This window comes from Cervus canadensis, chromosome 2, assembly GCF_019320065.1.
Source record: "Cervus canadensis isolate Bull #8, Minnesota chromosome 2, ASM1932006v1, whole genome shotgun sequence".
Lineage (NCBI taxonomy): Eukaryota > Metazoa > Chordata > Mammalia > Artiodactyla > Cervidae > Cervus > Cervus canadensis.
In genome coordinates, this window is record NC_057387.1 from 65,302,819 (window position 1) to 65,324,818 (window position 22,000).

Sequence of the window (22,000 nt, forward strand, 5' to 3'; positions counted from 1 at the left end):
AAAATATTTAGAAACCCAGTAAACTATTTAGGAGCTAGAGACAATGTTCATATGTCCTCAAATTTTATGCATGCATATTCAGTTGCTCAATCGTGTCTAACTCTTTGTGACCCCAGGGACTGTAGCCCTCCAGGCTCCTCTGTCCATAGAATTTTCCAGGCAAGAATACTGGAGTGGGTTGCCTTTTTCTACTCCAGGGGATCTTCCCGACCCAGGGATCAAACCCACATCTCTTGTGCCTTTTGCACTGGCAGGTGGATCTTTACCACTGTGCCACCTGGGAGGCCCATACTATTAATCAGATACATGCAAATTAAAGAAATTGTGAGGTATCATCTTAAAGATACTACAATATCTTTTTTTTTATTAAGACAGTAAATTTGGTTCCCTCATCATTGCTGATGGCATTATAAACTGCAACAGCCCTTTGGAAAGTAGCACTGTGGGCTGTTTAATCAGACCCTCTGGCTTTATCACCTCAACTTTGCTGCCTGCTCTAAGAAACGCCAGCCTGTTGACAACAACCCTGGTCTTGGGTCCTGCTCTGCACACATCCTCGACCAGATGAATCCTCACACTTTTCCTGTGACATACTCGCATTTCACCCCCTGTAAGAGGGGCTCTTACGTCCTCGTCTATCAAATTTTATATATCAAATCAATCTATTATAGTAACTCCATAAATTCTATTTCAAGTTAATTTGATTTAACAAATAATTATTCAGAACCTTTTTATTACAAAAACTGTACTAGGCAGTAAAGATACTAGGTTAGGAAAATAATAATCAACTTTAAGCTCCTTAAAAGTAAGTAGCAGTAATTATATTTTTACTATTAAGCCAGCTGCTTCAGGATAGTGGAGAACGTAAGACAAGTGAATTCCATGAACCTGAGCCCAAGGCACTGCAGTTGCTATGAGATGAGTTCCTTAATCAGAAGCAGTTCTGCGGTTCTGTGTGGAATTCATGACAGTGGATAAAGCATTCTGTTAGGTTCATGGGTGGCAGTTTTTGCAGAAGTCATACATTCAGGGAAGGCAAATCTGTATCCAGCATAAGTATCCCAGTCCAGTAAGAACAAACTGCTGCCCCTTTCACAGTGGAAGTGGTCCAACATAATCAACCCGCCAACAGGCAACAGGCTAATCACCTCGGGGAATGGCAATGTATCAGAGGCTCAGGTTTGGTCACTGCAGCTGACAGACTGGGCACTCAGGGATGGCTGTGGCCAGGCTGGCCACAGTGAGTAGAAATCTATGTTGCTGAGCCTATGGATAACCTCCATCCATGCCCTGTGGCACTTTGTCCATGAGCCTATTGGTGATGGCAGGGTGGCTAGGGAAAGAGGCTGACTGGTATCCATAGAACAAGTCATCCTATTCACTTGATTATTAAAATTCTCTTCTCCTGAGGCCAGTCTTTGGTGAATATTCACATGAAATAAATATCTTTACTTTTTTTTTTTTTACCTATTCCAAGAGATTTATCCACATTCCTCTTCTCCAAATATCCTTGCCACCAGTTTTCTAAAAATGTTCCTTTGAAGTCTCAGCCAGACCACTGGCCACAGCCCATGAATTTATATATACTCATATATCTGGCCATTTCTCGTTACAAGCAAAATGAACAACCAGGTACAATGCTTGAAGTTTTGCTCAATCAGACAATTTTCCTTTACCAGTGCTCTTTGGGGACTAGAAAGGGACTATAGTACTAGAGCTGTTCACTTTTGGATGACACTTGAATGTCATGCAAAACCATCTGTAAACAAGGCAATTCTCCTGCCCTGTCAACTCTCTAAGAGGCAACTGGTACAAAGTGAGAAAGAGATAGCAGTGCAGCAGGAATGAGCAGTTGGGCCATTTCTTCATGTAACTTACTTGTGACTTCAGGGCCTCTCTGGTCCAATCGTGTATATACCCCTTCCATTTGATGATGGAGTGCTGCTGTGCATGCCCAACTTTAACATCCAGCTCATAATGGGCAGCTCAGGTCACATGATAATTTGGTGGCCTGTGGTTAATTGTTCAGTCTCTACTAAGGCACAGAAGCTGGCTATAAGCTGTTGCTCAAAAGAAAAGTAGTTATCTACAGAGGATGGCAGAGCTTTGCTCCAAAGTCCTAACTCCCTGTGCTGCAATTCACCTACAAACAACCTGTCAAAGAGTCCAAACAGCATCTCTGTATGTCACTGACACTTCAGACACTACTGGATCTGCTTGATCATATGGCCTAAGTAGAAGAGCAGCTTGCAAGGCTGAACCTGTTGCAGACTACCACACTAAGGTCACTTGGTAAATGGGCTGAAGTAACACATCCAAAGAAGAAATAGGTTGCCTCTAAAATCCAAAGAGAGTAACAATGCATTTTGCGTCTTTTTAGAGGGACCAGATGTAACAACTTATCTTCCACCTTAGAAGTGATATCTCAACATGCCCCACACCACTCAACCCCCAGATATTTCACTGAGGAAGAAGGCCCCTGTACTTTTTTCTTTTTAAAAATTGTTTTAAATTGAAGCATAATTAATTTATATATAAAAGATAGGGATGAGAGAGATGGGAATACCAGACCATCTACTCTGTCTCCTGAGAAACCTGTATGCGGGTCAAGAAGTAACAGTTAGAACCCTATGTGGAACAACTGATTAGTTCAAGATCGAGAAAGGAGTATGACAGAGCTGTCTGCTGTCACTGTTAAACCTATATGCTAAGCACACCATGAGAAATGCCGGGCTGGATGAGTTACAAGATAGGCGGGAGAAACAGCAACAGCAACAGATACGCGGATGATACCACTCTAACAGCAGAAAGCGAAGAGGAACTAAAGAGCCTTTTGATGAGGGGAAGAAGCAGAGTGAAAGAGCCAGCTTAAGACTAAATATTAAAAAAAAACTAAGATCATGGCATCTGGCTCCATTACTGCATGGCAAATGGAAGAGGAAAAGGTGGAAGTAGTGACAGATTTCCTCTTCTTGGGCTCCAAAATCACTGCGGACAGTGACTGCAGCCATGCAATCAGAAGACTAGTGCTTCTTGGCAGGAAAGTGATGACAAACCTAGACAGTGTGCTGAAAAGCAGAGACATTAGTCTGCCGACGAAGGTCCATATAGTCAAGGCTATGGTCTTCCCAGTGGTCATGTGTGGTTGTGAGAGCTGAACTGTAATGAAAGCAGAACACCAAAGAATTGAGGCCTTTGAACTGTGGTGCTGGAGAAGACTCCTGAAGACTCCTTAGACAGCAAGATCAAACCAGTCAATATTAAGGGAAATCAATCCTGAATATTCACTGGAAGGACTGATGCTGAAGCTGAAGCTCCTGTATTTTGATTATCTGATGAGAACAGATGACATTGGAAAAGTCCCTGATGCTGGGAAAGATGGAGGGCAGAAGAAGAAGAGGATGTCAGAGGATGAGATGGCTGGACAGCATCACTGATGCAATGAACATGAACTTGGGAAAATGTCAGGAGATGGTGAGGGGCAGGGAGGCCTGGTGTGCTGCAGCCCATGGGGCTGCAAAGCGTGGGATATGACTGGGCGACTGAACAACAACAACAATAATTTACACTGTTGCATTAGTTTCAAGTGTATAGCAAAGTGATTGCATTATACATATATATATTCAAGTATTCGTGCCTGGGAAATCACATGGACAGAGGAACCTGGCAGGCTACAGTCCATGGGGTCACAAAAGAGTCAGACATGACTTAGTAACTAAATATATATATATATATATATATATATATATATATATATACACACATACACACACACACACACACATATATATATATACTACACTTGATCTTAGCCAAAAGGCCGAGAAGCGATTACACACACACACACATATATATATATGTGTGTGTATACACACACACACACACACACATTCTTTTTCAGAGTCTTTTTCATTATAGTTTATTATAAGATATTGAGGATAGTTCCCTGCGCTATAAATGAGGTCCTTATTGTTTACCTATTTTATATTAGTAGTGTATATATGTTAGTCCCAAACTCCTCATTTATTTCTCCCCCAATCCCTTCTTTCCCTTTGGCAATGATAAATTTGTTTTCTATGTCTGTGAGTATATTTCTCTTTTATAAATAAACTCATTTGTATCATTTTTTTTAGATTCCACATATAAATATATGACACATCTATTTCTGATGCACTTCACTTAATATGATCATTTCTAAGTCCATTCATGTTGTTACAAATGGCATAATTTCATTCCTTTTGGTGGCAGAGTAGTATTCCATTTGTATGTATGTATGTATATAAATACACAGACCCACACACACACACACCACATCTTCTCTATCCATTCATCTGCCAATGGACATTTAGATTACTTCCATGCCTTGGTTATTGTATATAGTGCTGCCATGAACATTGGGGTGCATATCTTTCTTCAAAGTTTTAAATTAGCATTATAGAGTTTCCTCTGGACATATGCTCAAGAGTGGGACTGCTGGGTCATATGTAACTCTAGTTTTAGTTTTTTAAGGAACCTTCAAACTGTTCTTAGTGGCTGCACTAATTTACATTCCAACCAGCACTGTAGGAGGGCTCTTTTTTCTCCACATCCTCACCAGCATTTATTGTTTGTAGATTTTTTAATGATAAGTCATTCTGACTGGTAAGAGGTGATAACTCATCGCAGTTTCGACTTGCATTTCTCTAATAATTAGCAACATTGAGCATCTTTTCATCTGCCTGGTGGCCATCTGTATGCTTTCTTTGGGGAAATGTCTACTTACATCTTCTACCCTTTTTTTGATTTTTTTTTTTTAATATTAAGCTGTATGAGCTGTTTGTATGTTTTGAAAATTAAGCCCTTGTCAACTGAATCAATTTGCAAACATTTTCTCCCAGTTTATAAGTTGTCTTTTTTGTTTTGTTTATGGCTTCCTTGGTAGCTCAGACAGTAAAGAGTCTGCCTGCAATGCAGGTGACATGGGTTCGATCCTTGGGTCAGGAAGATCCCCTGGAGAAGGGAATGGCAACCCACTCTAGTATTCTTGCCTGGAAAATTCCAAGGACAGAGGAGCCTTGCAGGCTACAGTCCATGGAGTTGCAAAAAGTCAGACACAACTGAGCGACCAACACTTTGACACTTTGCTGTGCAAAAACCCTTAAATTAAATTAGGTCCCATTTGTTTATTTTTGGTTTTATATTCATTACTCTAGGAGACAGATCCCAAAAGATATTGCCATGATTTATGTCAAAGAGTATTCTGCCTACATTTTCCACTAGGAGTTTTATAGTATTCGGCCTTAGGATGAGGTCTTCGATCCACTTTGAGTTTATTTTTGTGTATGATGTTAGAGACTGGTCTAATATCATTCTTTTAGATGTAGATGTCCAGTTTTCCCAGCACCACTTATTAAAGAAACTGTCTTTTTTCCATTATATATTCTTGCCTCCTTTGTCATAGATTAACTGACAATAAGTGCATGGGTTTATTTTGGGGGCTTTCTATCCTGTTTCATTAATCAGTTTTTGTGCCAGTACTATACTGTTTTAATTACTGTAGCTTTGTAGTATAGCCTGGACTCAGGGAGTCTGATTCCTTCAGCTTTGTTCTCCTTTCTCAAGACTGCTTTGGCTATTTGGGGTCTTCTGGGTTTCCACATAAACTTAAAAGATTTTTGTTCTAGTTTGATGAAAATGCCATTGGTAATTTAATAGGGGTTGCACTGAATATGCAGATTGCTTTGGGGAGTATGCTCATTTTAATAATATTTATTCATCTAATCCAAGAACACAGTATATCTTTCCATCTGTTTGTGTCATCTTCAATTTCTTTCATCACATCTAACAGTTTTTGGAATACAGGTCTTTAGGCCCCTGTATTTTTGTAGGATTAATCTCCCTCCTCTGACATGCAGATGTCTTACCAACAAGTCTAGAGTAGTTGCTACTTCGTGCTCACTAGGTCCAATCAGAATAATGTTACCAATGTAATGGACCAGTATATCTTGTCAGAAGGAAAATAATCAAGATTCTTACAAACTAAATTATGACAGAGTTGGAGAGTTGATATACCCCTGAAGTTGGACAGTGAAGGGGTATTTCTGACCTTGCCAGCTGAAAGCAAGCTGATTCTGGTGATCTTTATTGACAGATATGGAGAAAAAGTCATTGGCTAGATCAATTAGCCACACAAACCAGGTACCAGAGGATATGCTAATATGCTCAAGTAATGAAACATCATCTGGTACAAATAGCTGCAATTACAGTCACCACCTGGTTAAGGTTACAATTATTCATTGTCATTATCCAAGGTCCATCTGTCCTCTGCACAGGCCAAATCAGTGCATTAAATGGGAATGAGCTGGAAATTACCACCCCTGCAACTTTCAAGTCCTTGATGGTGGCACTAATCTCTCCAATCTCTTTAGGAATAGAGTCCTGCCTTGGATTACTATTTTCCTATATAAGAACAATACTGTTGATGTTCAGTCACTGAGTAGTGTCTGACTCTTTGTGACCCCATGGACTGCAACATGCCAGGCTTCCCTGTCCTTCACTATCTCCTGGAGTTTGCTCAAACTCACGTCCATTGAGTCAGTAATGCCATACAATCATCTCATCCTCTGCCACCCACCTCTCCTCTTGTTCTCAATCTTTCCCAGCATCAGAGTCTTTTCCTGAGTTGAGTTAGCTCTTCATATCATGTGGCCAAAGTATTGGAGCTTCAATTTCAGCCTAAGTCCTTCCAATGAATATTCAGGATTGATTTTCTTTAGGATTGACTAGCTTGATCTCCAAGCTGTCCAAGGGACTCTCAAGAGTCTTTTCTAGAACCACAATTCGAATATATCAATTCTTCAGCACTCAGCCTTCTTTATAGTCCAACTCTCACATTCATACATGACTACTGGAAAAACCATACCTTTGACTATACGAACCTTTGTCAGCAAAGTGATGTCTCTGCTTTTTAAGACTCTCTCTAGGTTTGTCATAGTTTTTCTTCCAAGGAGCAAGTGTCTTTTAATTTCGTGGCTGCAGTCACTGTCTTCAGTGATTTTGGAGCCCAAGAAAATAAAGTCTGTCACTGTTTCCACTTTTTCCCCATCTATTTGCCATGAAGTGATGGAACCAGCGGAGAAGGCAATGGCACCCCACTCCAGTACTCTTGCCTGGAAAATCCCATGGATGGAGGAGCCTGGTAGGCTGCAGTTCATGGGGTCGCAAAGAGTCAGACATGACAGAACGACTTCACTTTCACTTTTCACTTTTATGCATTGGAGAAGGAAATGGCAACCCACTCCAGTGTTCTTGCCTGGAGAATCCCAGGGATGGGATCGCACAGAGTCGGACATGACTGAAGTGACTTAGCAGCAGCAGATGGAACCAGATGCCATAATCTTAGTTTTTTAAATGGTGAGTCTTAAGCCAGCTTTTTCACTCTCCCCTTTTACCCTCATCAATCCTTAGATCTTCTTTGCTTTCTGCCATTAGAGCAGTATCATCTGCATATCTGAGGTCGTTGATATTTCTCCCAGCAATCTTGATTCCAGCTTGTGCTTCCTCCAGCCCGGCCTTTCACATGATGTGCTCTGCATATAAGTTAAATAATCAGGGTGATAATATATAACCTTGACATACTACTTTCCCAATTTTGGACCAGTCTGTTGTTTCATGCCTGGTTCTAACTTTTGCTTCTTATACTGCATACAGGTTTCTCAGGAGACAGGTAAGGTGATCTGGTCTTCCTATATCTTAAGAATTTTTCACAGTTTGTTATGATCCACAGAGTCAAAGGCTGTAACATAGTCAATGAAGCAGAAGCAGATTTTTTTTTTTTGGGAATTCCCTTGCTTTTTCTATTATCCAGGAACAGTACTGGTGCCTTCCATCTGGTCTCTCCTATCATAATAGTCCTCATTTCACAAAGTCATCCTCCTTGTTTCTTGTAAGGCATTGATTAAGAGTATCCATGATGATATTTTGCACATTTGTATTGGTAGATTACACTATGGGCTACCAGTGCTTTCTCTACCGGAAATAGAGTCATTAGTGTTAAAATCTAATAAGATTAGAATGTCAATTCCAGAAAGTCTAGAACAGACTCAAAACATTCATTCTTATATATTTGTTCCCCTAGAACCACTCTTGATAACAATCTGTATTAGGGTTCTCCAGAGAAACAGAATTAACAGGGTGTGTGTGTGTGTGTGTGTGTGTGTGTGTGCATGCGTGTGTGTATGTGTCTGTGTATCTGTATGTTGTCTGTAGAGAGAAAGAAAAAGATTTACTATATGGAATGGGCTCACGTGATTATGAAGATTGACAAGTCCCCAAATCTGCAGTCATCAAACTAGAGATTCAGGAAAGCTAATGATGTCATTCTGCTCCATGTCTAAAGGCCTGAAAACCAGGAGAGCCAATAGTGTAGTTCTAGTCTAAATGTTAGTAGACTCAAGACCCAGAAAGAGCTGAAGTTTCAGTTCAAAACCAAAGGCAGGAAAGAACTGATGTTCCAGATCAGAAGCAGTTAGGCAGGAGTTTCCTCATACTCTAATTTTTTTGTTGTATTCAGGCCTTCAACTAGGACCCACTCAAAAGTGACTGGATAGGGCCTACTTACATTAGAAAGGGCAATCTGATTTACTATTCTACTATTAATTCAAATACTAATCTCATCCAGCAACACCCTCACAGATACACCCAGAAAAAAAAAGTGTTTGACCAAACGTCTGGGTACTTCATAGTCCTGTCAAGCTGACATATAAAATTAAGCATCATCATTACTAATTAGCTTTTAATCTCAATAAGTAATATATACATCTTATTTATATGAAAAATTCCTATCAACTGAAATAGATTCAGAATTACAAAGGCTAATGTTATCTATGAACATTAGTTTTAACTTATCACATAACTTTATTCACATATGAAATAAGATTTTTTCCAAAAAAGAAGGAAAAAGGACTTTTTAAAATTTATTTTTGCTACATGAGGGCTTTCTCTAACTGGGGTGAGCAGGAGCTACTCTCTAGTTGCAGTGCATGGGCTTCTCATCGAGGTGGTTTCTCTTTTTAGAGCAGGACTCCAGAGCACGACAGGCTCAGTAGTTGTGGTGCCCAGGTTTAGCTGCTCCACGGCCTGTGGGATCTTCCCAGACCAGGTATTAAACCTTTGTCCCCTGCATTGGCAGGTGGATTCTTAACCACTAACCCACCACATAAGTTCCAAAAGAAAAATTTTTTAAAAAGAAAAAAAAAAGCTTGAAAGGGGAGGATTCCCTGGTGATCCAGTGGTTAGGACCATACCACTAGTCCAGTGCAGGGGCCATGGGTTCCAACCCTGGCCAGGGAACTAAGATTCCACATACCGTACTGGGTGTCCAAAAGTTTTAAAAATAAAAATAACAATAAATGTTTTTAAAAAGAAAACAGAGGCAAAAAATAAGATTTTTCTCATTCTATATAATAAATCACTGTGGGCTCTTACTTAAGGTACAGAAACTTATCTTAGGAATATTTTAGGTACTTTAAATATATAAAAATATTTTAAAGCTTTTTCATATCAATATATATTTTGATTGATCATCTAAAACACTGTTTTACAAATTACCTTAATAACAGAGCAAAATTCATAGTCTGTTTTATACAACTGATTTATGAAAAAAACATTTTTCTAAAGGAATGAAATCTTAAGTAAAGATTTTCCATAAAGTGACTTTAGACACCTAGTTTACTTCATACTGTGACATTACAGTCAATGTTATTACACATGGAGTCAACTGAAATGTCTTCATGTTTTGCTATTTAATTTCATTAAAGTCAAGTGAATAGTTTTGATATTATTGTTAATTCTTGATTTCTTTCTTTCCTTTTCTATATCATGACTATTATATTAACTGTTTCTGTTTCCAACAGAAAAAAAGTAACAAAAATATAAATGCTATGGTATGTTTTTATTATCTACATGGTTTAAAGAGCTATCTACAGGTGCCTAGAAAATTCACTTGTGATAAATCTATAATGGATACATTAAAAAAGGACTCAACACCATTATTTACAACTGCCAAGGTATGGAAACAACTTGTGTCCATCAACAGATGAATGGATAAAGAAGATGTGTTATATACATGTGTGTGTGTGTGTGTGTGTGCTTATATGTACAAATATATAAATAAATACTACACAGTCATTAAAAAAAAGAAAGATTTTAAATTGAAGTACAGATGACTTATAATATTTCAGATGTATAGCAAGAGAACATATACATTCTTTCTTCATATTCTTTTCCATTATAGGTTATTACAAGACATTAAATACAGTTCCCTATGCTATACAATAGGTCCTTATTTTTATCTATTCTGTATTTGTAGTGTTAATCTGTTAATTCCAAATTCCTAGTTTACTCTTCCCCACTTTTCCTTTTGGTAACCTTAAATTTTTTTTCCGTGTCTGAAAAAAGAATGAAATTTTGCCATTTGCAACAATGTGGATGGACTTAGAGGGCACTATGCCAAGTGAAATAAAATCAGACAGAGAAAGACAAATACTGTATGGTATCACTTATATGTGAAATCTAAAATACACAACAGATTAGTAAATAAAAAGTACAGACTTACAGATACAGAGAACAAACTAGTGGTTACTAGTGAGAAGAGGGAAGGAGGCAGAGGCAAAATACAGGCAGAGGGAAAACAAAAGCAGTTATTACAGGATTGTGTGAAATCATCTGTGTGAAACTTTTGAAAATTGTAAGGCACTATACAATTTTAAAATTTTCTCTTTCAATAAAAAAAAATTTTTTTAAGGACTCAAAATTTGTGTATTTAAAATAAATAGAGAGGAATACCTTTAAGCTCAGCAGATGTTCACAAACAGCATAACAAATGCCAATACCTTCTTCTGTATTAGTACCTCTGCCAAGTTCATCAATTAATATGAGTGACTTGTCATTAGCATTATGTAGAATATATGCTATCTGAAAATATAATTCCAAAATTATTCATTGCAACCAAACAGCTGTCAGTATTATAGCAAAAAATGAAGAAAAATCCAGTTCCTTTATTAGTCATTTGAAATATATTTTGACAGAGAAAACCTGCTGAGCAGAAACTAACACATTGCTTTTCTTTCTAAAAATCTCATTACTAATAATTCCAATAGAATAGCTGATGTGTACATAAATATACATATGCACAGAGTAAATAACCATTATCTAAAATATTGGTGAATCAGATACAGTGAGATAAAGCAATGAGTTAAATGTTTAAATAAAGCACAAAGATGGTCATTTTCTTGTTTAAGAGAAAACTGCTCAGTCATGTCTGACTCTGCGACCCCATAGACTATACAGTCCATGGAATTCTCCAGGCCAGAATACTGGAGTGAGTAACCTTTCTCTTATCCCGGGGATCTTCCCAACCCAGGGATTGAACCCAGGTCTTTCACATTGCAGGCAGATTCTCTACCAGCTGAGCCACAAGGGAAGTCCAAGAGTGCTGGAATGGGTAGCCTATCCCTTCTCCAGTGGATCTTCCAAACCCAGGAATCCAACCAGGGTTTCCTACATTGCAGGTGGATTCTTCACCAACTGAGCTATGGCGAATTAACTGCTGTCATAAACACTCTAAACTATCTCTCAGTTAACATCTCTATAGCCAGTAAAAATGAAAAGGAATATTTAGAAAAAAGCATCTAAGTCCATTGATTTCTGAGTAAAATATATTTAAATCATGCCTGATACAGACTTATGTTATGACACAACTGTTAACAATCATGGCCATTTTATCTTTCCATGGGACTAAGCTTCTTGAGAGCTAGGACCATTTAAAAATATGCCTCAAGCACCTAGTCTATTGCTATATTACCCCATCATTATTTAACACATACTAAATAATTATATAAATATCACATATGGTGGGCAAATGATCATTTTATTCCCTGTCTATCTAAAGAAAATTAGTAAACTGTACAATGATCCAATAACCCATACCTACTAAAGATAGGCCAAGAGCTATACTGAATTCCTTTAACCCTTCAAGATTATTTGACATGTGCTCAGATCAAAAATAGGTACTGATACATACTTTGGCATAGGAAATGAAAATTCCACAAGAGCACAAAAGGTGATTTTTAAAAAATCTTTTAACACAGTGATCTTTTATTTTAAAATCAAGCCCAACTATGCAAAATGTTTTTGAACAGGTCATTGCTTTCTGAAGTCTTTTATATATTCCATATAAAAACATGAAAGCATGTTTTTATCATTCAATAACACTAGCTTTTTCTTTAAAGCCGTATTTTTCAATAAAACATTTACTTCCATTTCCACATAAGACAGAAATTAGGAAGCTGTCTTTGACTGCCCTCTGGCTCTTGTAGAGAAGTATAAACACATCTGCAAGCTTTAATATAAAATATTTTCTTATGTTATAATTGACCATTAATAGGATAATTCAATATGTTTTTAACATAAGGAAAGCTGAGATCAGGTACCTCTTTCATTTCCTTCATAAATGTTGATGAATTTGTTTCGATATCATCATCAGTACTTATTCTTGTAAAAATCTGTTCAGCAATTCTAAAGGAAGAATATTCTGCTGGAACATATGATCCTATAAAATATAAGTCAAAGTGAACTGAGATGCTTTTATAAAATATAAGCACTACAAACACATTGCACTTTCCACCAACTCAGATTATTTAGTAGCCTATCTAAGGATTAATGTGGTGGAAAGATCACAAGATATGGAATTAGAAGGCATGGCCCCAGCTCTGTCATTTATTTTAAAACCTTGGACAGCACTTAAATTCTCTCAGCTTCATCTTCCTCACATATAAAATGGAAATGCTTACCCTAACTATTGTACAAAGTTATTTGGAAGTGGAAAAAAGATAATACATATTTGAGTTCATAAGAAAGATTTGCTATAAATTTGATAAAAGTTGTTAAATAGTATAGTCAGATGATATAGAATATTCAAAATATGAAAATCTGAAGGAAACACTTATGAAGCTCAAGTTGATAAAATCATTATAGAAAGGTATATTAAGAAATAGTTGTTATTAGAAAAGTACAGAACCATCCTCAATTAGAATGAATGCAAAACATTAAAATTTTTATTAAGGTGAATTTTTATTCACAAGATGGTTTCTATGTGAGAAATATCAGGCTAACTAACCTAAAATAGTCATCTCTTGAAAACAAATCAATCTGATTATTTATATCTATCGCTATACAAAATGGGATACAAAAAGCATTCTAAAACCATAAGAAGAAAAAAATATACAAATAGTTAAATGAAAAAAGTGTCAAATATACAGAACTCTGTATAGACAAAATATGAAATAACGGGAGTGAAGAAACAAAGCCAGATTATTCCAGGATTTAAAACAAAGACAAGGGTGAAAAATAGGATCTACTTTTGCATAATAAAGAATAGCAGGAAGAGAAAGCAAAAGTTCAGATAACATTAATATCAATGCAGATAATAATAATAACAATAGCAATTATGATGACATCTCAGAGAGCAAATAAATACAACATTCTCACAGGACTGCCAAAATGATCACATAAGAAAAATAAATGTGAAAGTACCAAGTATAGACTATAGCATATATAGTACATATGGTTCATATTTTCCCTTCTGTCTTACCTCCACCAAAAAGGCTCTTAACATATCTTATCATATCACAGAAGCCTGTTGGCTGGTATTTTGCTTCTAATCTGGCTCTTCTCTAACCTTACAATAGCCAGAGTGATCTATCTAAAACTCAAATCCAATTATGCCATTCTCTTGCTAAAACATCTATAGCTCTCTATAGATATCTGGATAAGGTTCTCTCTCCTCCATTAAATGCCTAAGGCCCTTCACAACCTGACTCCTGCCCATCTCTCCAGTTAAGCCTGCCACTTCTCACAGTCACTCTTTATTCTGTAAAGCAAAAGAACCACTAAGCCTCTGCACTCCTTGTAGCTACTTGGAAATATCATGCTGTTTATTGCTCCTGTGCTTTAGAACATGCTCTTACCTCTACTTTCTCTCACGCCCTTCCCTTAAGACCATAGCATTGTGTATGTGTGTATGTATGTATGTATGAGCGCTAGTCGCTCAGTCACGTCCGACTCTTTGCGACCCCATGGACTGTAGCCCACCAGGCTCCCCTGTCCATGGGATTCTCCAAGCAAAAATACTGGAGTGGGTTACCATTTCCTTCTCCAGCGCATCTTCCAGACCCAGGGATCGAAACTGGATGGATCTCCTGCACTGAAGGCATATTCTTTACCATCTGAGCCACCAGGGAAGCCGTGTGTGTGTGTGTGTGTGTGTGTGTGTGTGTGTGTGTGTGTGTGTGTGTGTGTGTGTGTGTGTGTGTGTGTGTGTGCGCGCGCGCGCATAAATAGCATGATATTCCTAAGGAGCTACAAGGAGTCCAGAGGCTTTGTAGAACAAAGAATAGTTTAATCTTTACAACACTTCTTAGACTTAGGTACTATTATATTTTTCATTTACAGATAGAAAAACTAAGGAGGTTAAGTATTTGCCTAAGATCACATAGGCAGTAACTACAAAAGCTAGATCTAGCTCCAAAGCCTATATTCTCAACTTCCATGCTTTTCGAGTCCTACTGTTTCCTTTATAATCAGAGTTTATAAGATACTACATATACTTTTAGGAATTCAAAGACCGTGGCAAAAGAAGCAGAGTAATAGTAATTTTCTTCAAATATCTGAGGGCCTGTTCTCAGGATATAATAGATTATGCTGAAATGCACAGAAGTTAAGAATTAGGACTAATGAGGAAAAGTTGTATACAGTCAAATTTTAATTCAGTATAATGAATGTTTTAACAATTATAACCACACAGAAATTAGACAGCCTGTTTTTTAAAGGACAGAACTCATAACTATTCAAACAGAAGTAAGATTATTGTCTCAGATATGAATCAGTATTCTTAGAAGGAAAGGAAAGTTATCTAAGATAGCCTTTTAAATTTAATAAAATATATACCCTTTATTTATTCATTCATTCACTCACTTCTGATTTTCTTTCCCAGTAGTAAGGGAAATTTGCACTATATGATTGATATTACTATTCTGCATTTCCCTTAAAATCCATTACATTAAAACCAAGCTTTTTCAATCACATCAAGGGCTGCATAATTCTTTCTTGAGCATGTGTGTGGGCTGAGGCAGGGGAGGGGAGTAAAGCAAGATGGTTGTCCTGTGAATTGTAGAATATTTAGCAGCATTCCTGGATATTATACAAAAAAGATCTTAATGACCCAGATAACCACAATGGTGTGATCACTCACTCACCTAGAGCAAGTCAAGTGGACCTTAGGAAGCATCACTACGGACAAACCTAGTGGAGGTGATGGAATTCCAGTTGAGCTATTTCAAATCCTAAAAGATGATGCCATGAAAGTGCAGCATCCAATATGCCAGCAAATTTGGAAAACTCAGGAGTGGCCACAGGACTGGAAAAGATCAGTTTTCATTCCAGTCCCTAAGAAAGGCAATGCCAAAGAATGTTCAAATTACCATACAATTGCAGTCATCTCACACACTAGTAAAGAAATGCTCAAAATTCTCCAAGCCAGGCTTCAACAATAGTGAACCGAGAACTTCAAGATGTTAAAGTTGGATTTAGAAAAGGCAGAGTAACCAGAGATCAAACTGTCAACAACCACTGGATCATAGAAAAAGCAAGAGAATTCCATTAACATCTATTTCTGTTTCACTAACTATGCTAAGCCTTTGACTGCATGAATCACAACAAAATGGAAAATTCTTAAAGAGGTAGGAATACCAGACCACCTTACTTGCCTCCTAAGAAATCTGTATGCAGGTCAAGAAGAAACAGTTAAAACCGGACATGGAACAACGGACTGGTTCCAAATCAGGAAAGGAGTATGTCAAGGCCGTATGTTGTCACCCTGCTTATTTAACTTATATGCAGAGTACGTCATGTGAAATACCAGGCTGGATGAAGCACAAGCTGGAATCAAGACTGCTGGGAGAAAAATCAACAACCTCAGATATGCAGATGACACCACCCTTATGGCAGAAGGCAAAGAGCAACTAAAGACCCTCTTAATGAAGGTGAAAGAGGAAAGGGAAAAAGCTGGCTTAAAACTCAACATTCAGAAAACTACGATTATGGCATCTGGTCCCATTACTTCACGGCAAATAGATGGGGAAACAATGGAAACAGTGAGATACTGTTTTGGGGGGCTCTAAAATCACTGCAGATGGTGAATACAGCAATGAATGAAAAGACAAGCTTGCTCTTTGGAAGAAAATCTATGACAAACCTAGAAAACATACTGAAGCAGAGACATTACTTTGCTGACAAATGTCCGTATAGTCAAACCTGTGGTTTCTCCAGGAGTCATGTATGGATGTGATAGTTGGACCATAAAGAAAACTGAGCACTGAAGAATTGATGCTTTTGAACTGTGGTATCGGAGAATACTTTTGAGAGTCCCCTGGACTGCAAGGAGATCAAACCAGTCTATCCTAAAGGAAATCAGTCCTGAGTATTCATTGGAAGGACTGATGCTAAAGTTGAAGGTCCAATACTCTGGCCACCTGATGCAAAGAACTGACTCATTAGAAAAGACCCTGATGCTGGGAAAGATTGAAGGCAGAAGAAGACAACAGAGGATGAGATGGTTAGATGGAATCACTGACTCGATGGACATGAGTTTGAGCAAGCTCCGGGAGTTGGTCATGGACAGGGAAGCCTGGAGTGCTGCAGTCCATGGGGTCACAAAGAGTTGGACACAACTGAGCAACTGAACTGAACTGAACTGAACTGGCTTTTATACTCCCTTCAGTTGTGACAACCAAAAATGTCTCCAGACATTGCCAATTCCAGAGGGAGAGGTGAACCAAAATCATCCCAGACTGAAAAATCATCTGATCTCTGATTCACATCAGTCTCAAGGAACCCAATATTCAGAGATAAGGGGTGAGTTGTGTCTCGATGCCAAGAAATCCATAACAATGTTGGGACAGTGACAGTCATTTACACGGTCACAAAGAGTTGGACACAACTGAGCAACCAAACTGAACTGTATGCACACGTAAGTGTAACACAGCAGTTGTTAAAACTAAGTTATTGGTAAACCTTAAATTAAGTAAGGGAAATGTTCCTGTGCCCAATGTTACAATTTTGGGAAAAATCTTACATGAGTTATTAGAGGCAGTAGTTTCTGCTACTTGTACCACTTTCTCTCTCAACAAAGTTTTTGAATCCAGGATAATTATAAATTCAATTTAGTAATAGTTGATACAACATTAATAACTATAATAAAGAAGTTTCTATTTCTATTATATCCCACAAGATTTCAGTACACTGTAACCCAAACTGGGTGGCGCTTAATAAATACCAAATTGTAAAAGTTATGGTATATATATATGATCTAAAATACTGGGCATGACATATTTTAAATGGGGAGGAGAACTGAAACCATAAAGTAAACATGTAACTTACCAATTTGGGCCATAATCTGACAAAGAGCAATCTGTTTCAAATATGTGGATTTCCCACTCATATTTGGTCCAGTTATGATAAAAAAATTACTCCCTTCTGTAATATAGGTATTGTTAGCAACAGGTTTTTCCACAGATATTCTTTCAAGAATGGGATGCCATCCCTGCTTGATTGCTAAAGTATCAGTAAACTCTGGCCGAACTAAAGAGAAAAATAAAATGGTTTTGGAAGATTAATATATTTATACTTAAAGATTTTGTGGTCTGTACATACTGTTTATACTTTAGTGACTTTATTAGGGTCAATCTGGAACAATATCATTAAGTTATTATTTTATCTTCAGTCCCTCTAAATGATAACTGGCATAGTCTAATCACATCAGAACTTATATTCTTTTCCAGAAAAAATATAAGATTTTGGTCCTGTCATTGTGCAGGGCTCCAAAATAGTTCATAACATTTTCAGATTTGCATAAATTAAAAGGGTTCAACCAGCCATTTAAAAATAACAATTAATTTCAAAGACTCTAAAATTGCACATTTACTTAATCCTTGCTTTAAGCATTATTTCAAATTTGGCATACTTAGCTTTTCTAATGAGGTCTGAAAATAGAGCAAAACCAAATAAAAACACAATTTTATGTCCAAACTTATAGAAATTTTGTCTAAAAAGTATTCTCAGATGATAGAAAAAAACAGACACAAAAGATTTTGTTAATTTGTAGAAAGAAATAATGATCAGGTTTCTATAGATGCTTTCTAAGATGAAGAGAGGAGAAAGAAGGTGAGAGACAAGTAAAAATTAAAATGCTACATGTCTCTCGAGGAAACCCATGGATAAATTTGAAAGTATTCATTATAAAAGTGAGGTTGATTAGTAAATAAAAAAGTTTTATTATATCATTTTAATACCAAAAATTCACTACTTATAAGTTTGGAGTTTTAGGGTAGTCCTCAACATGGCACATCATCAAATATCTTTTTTTTTTCATTTATTTTTATTAGTTGGAGGCTAATTACTTCACAATATTGTAGTGGTTTTTGCCATACATTGACATGAATCAGCATGGATTTACATGTGTTCCCCATCCCGATCCCCCCTCCCGCCTCCCTCCCCATCCCATCCCTCAAATATCTTAATAGTTGAGAAAACTATTAAGTTTTGGCCTATACAATACCAACTGAAAAGTTTAATACTTCCATAAGAAATAAAGAAATATCAAAAATGAAAAAATCTTTTAAAATACCTTTTCCATCATAAAAATTAATTAACAGAATGTTTTGGAAATACTATTAATTTTAACTAGAAATTTAATGTTATTAAGCCCACAATTACTCAACCGAATTGTCATATACAAATTATGTAAATTTGCATACTGATAGTTTGGATAAGAAATTTCAAGGGATAGGGGCTAACTTGAAGTCTTCATTTAACATTAAAAAATTGCTTAACATTTATATTCAAGACCTGTGTATAGACTTGGGACACAAAAATAAGTGATATAATTGATCTTGGGATGCTCACATCTGCTTACTTTCAAGACTTTATTTCTGTCATGTCTGTTAGTATTAGCATCACACTGCTTCTTCAGACTTGAAATTTATGAATTTGGATCATCATTATTTTCACCAAAGAGACAGCTCTATAGTCTTTCTTATTTTAGGAAAGACTCTAAAGTTTCTTGCAGTATTTTTTTTCTAATTTCTCAGTAAATAATCTTTTGACTTCTAAAAGAAATTTTAAGGGTAATTTCACTTTATATATTTTGAGTCTTAGTCTAGGATCATAGGTAAGAGACTATATATCAGGGAAAAAAATATAAAACATTCATAATTGTTGTATAAAAGGGAATACAAGTTTCAGTATGCAACCTATTTATTCCAAAGAAAATAACTTACCATAATCAGAAAGAGTACAGGCATGAGCAAATGACAGTAGCATATCCAGCATTGACACAGTGTCAGACAGTTTATATAGGCAATGAATATGCTCATAAATCTCACTAAGCAGTTTGCACACAATCCTGAAAGTACATGTTTGAGAAGAGAAACAGTGCTTTTAAAAGAGGGGCATACAACATAATTGTAAAACAATATAAAATTCATTGCCTGAGGTAAAATAACATTGACAGTTGAGTTGTACATTAGATAAAGTCTGTTGTTCTATTGTCTTATTTCAGAGGTGAGGAAACTGGAGCTCATAATCAAGGTCACAGTTATTTAGTAGAAGAGAATCCATCTTCTGGTATTAAGACCAAGTTTTTTTAAAGACTGCTTTTCTTAAATATTAGTAAGATAAATTTTTAGTATAGAAATATTTTATATAGGTCAAATGAAGCCCTCACTATACTTCAACAGATCCCATCTACTAATAATTTTGCTTTTGCAATGTTAAATTTAACACAAAAGCAATTATGTATTTTCTCTCTTACCCATCTTCTCCCTCTCCCTCTTTCTCTCTCTCATACACAACCCTAACTACATAATTATTTATGCTTTCATGTGGCAGTTATCATATTGTGACATAATATAAAAGTTTTTCCCTTACATGGGAAAATATGTTCTGCAAGTTACTATATCTTATAATCTTTTTGGTTTATGCTCTGAAATTGTTCTGAAAATCCAACATTTATCTTCATCACCTCAGCTCACCAATTCTGAATTTCCTAGTTCTTATTTCTAGACACATTGCTGCTGTTTTATGAACAACAAAAGACTGGCACTATTATAATGTTGTTATATACGTACTAAGTCATGAGAATTTGAGAGGACAAGCTAAAGAAAAAGAATAAACTGAATGAAGTCCCAAATAAGCCCAGATGTGCCAACTTCTACATCATGATGGAGTATACACTACAGAAGTATCAGTGATACTAGAGATATTTCAAGCTCATGTCATTATGACATTTCTTAAAACTGTATTAAAAGGATGAGTGAAGTACTGATGAAATGTGGATATTTGGCTGGGTATCAAGCTTTTTCTATAACCCAGCATAATGGGTTTATTTTTGGGGAGGGGCAGTTGTAATTAGATTTGCCCTGAATGTTCTGTGAGGCTCAGTGATCTCAATCACAATGACAGACTTTAAAGTTTTAACTGTTTTTCTAGGAAATGGTCTTTCCTTGATAATATTCATAACTACAATTTTATGCAACCAGAAAAAAAGTCAGTTAATGAAATGTATTGTAGCATCTCAAACCAAATCAATTTAAATCAGTATTCAAAAATTTCAAATGCTCTTACATATAAGTCATGTGATAGATTTCTCTCAAAGACTCTTGGCATCTTTCATTCATTTTAATTAAATCTGTAGATGTAAAGCTATAAGAATTTTTCACTTTGGAAATCTGCTAGGAGATTAAAAAAAATGAAGATACATACTCTTATGAAGTAAAACATGTGGATTTTAAACAATAGAATTATAGGTACTTAGGTTAATCACTTTAATTCTTGAGATAATTGTATCATCAAAAAAGTCCCAAATAATGTTTGAAGAAGAGAAAAGAAGATCACTTCTCAAGTTAAAGCAGAATATTTTAACCTAGTCTGTCTGACATGACTATTTTTACAGCTCTTAAAGTAGCCATATAGAAATGTTAACAAAAATATTACACCTCATTACCAAGTAATGATATGTATGGTAGATAGGAAGCTTCACTCCATCTGTGACCCCTGTCTTAGCCCTTACTTCATAACCAAACTTCATGCAGTCTCTAACCCCTTTACTAATTCTTGACCCATTTTTTTACTTCATCCATCCCTTATTACTGGATAATACAGTATATATTTTAAAGATCTGAAAGGTTTGTTTTTGTCATAAGGTACTCCCTGCAGGTAGAGAAAGATTAAAGTGGGTTAGACGTCCCCAAACTGGCATCCTGTGGAGGAATTAACATATATATATAAAAATACTCCCCTGGTCCAAAGATTTGGCAATACTAGATGTTTAAAAATTAAGCAAATTTCTTTATTTTAGGACTTTTAAAGCTTTAATAAGTAGATGTGCACTGATAACAACCTAAAACAGGAAATGGTACAGTACTTTTCAAACTTCTTTGATCAAAAATTCCTTTTGGATTTTCTTTCTTCATTTTCCTTTACTACCTTTATCAAGCTCCCACAATTATGGGAAACACTGTGTTTGGTATTTCTCTTAAAAACTCTTCTCAATCACTCTTAGATTAGTAAAGTTGTTAGGTGGGTGGGTAGAAGTAAGAGAAGTAATATACAGAACATTCAGAAACCTATCATGTAATACTCAATAAATGCCTGAAAATATATAAGTGCAATTCTGTAAAATCAGAAACAATAATTTCCTAACCAGAATTCTAAAATGAACCTTAATAAACTCTGAAGGAAGTTGATCATTGGGTAGGACTGTACAATCTGTAGTCATCTGAATGAAAAATCCTCGAGCAGAGCTGAAACTTGTCCTTAAAGGAAGACTATATTTTTCTGCAAGCTGTGTTATCATTCCTAGTGGCCAGAAACAAGAAAAACAAAAACAAAAACAATTTTGTGAGTA

General features: G+C 36.3%; 1 protein-coding gene and 1 non-coding gene across 2 annotated transcripts in view; both read right to left on the reverse strand.

Annotated features, from left to right (window-relative positions):
• Positions 1 to 22,000, reverse strand: part of MSH4 (mutS homolog 4) — a 90,466-nt gene that overhangs the window by 14,018 nt on the left and 54,448 nt on the right. Inside the window, exons 12-17 of the mRNA XM_043460944.1 lie at positions 21,815 to 21,951; positions 20,719 to 20,822; positions 19,374 to 19,498; positions 17,476 to 17,676; positions 12,471 to 12,589; positions 10,825 to 10,953 (exon numbers count right to left, since the gene is read on the reverse strand). Of these exons, the coding sequence (XP_043316879.1) occupies positions 10,825 to 10,953; positions 12,471 to 12,589; positions 17,476 to 17,676; positions 19,374 to 19,498; positions 20,719 to 20,822; positions 21,815 to 21,951 (815 nt within the window). The remainder of the gene's footprint in view (positions 1 to 10,824; positions 10,954 to 12,470; positions 12,590 to 17,475; positions 17,677 to 19,373; positions 19,499 to 20,718; positions 20,823 to 21,814; positions 21,952 to 22,000) is intronic.
• LOC122437579 lies at positions 3,642 to 3,832 on the reverse strand. Its single transcript, XR_006268382.1, has one exon. It is a non-coding gene; the product is annotated as a U2 spliceosomal RNA (small nuclear RNA).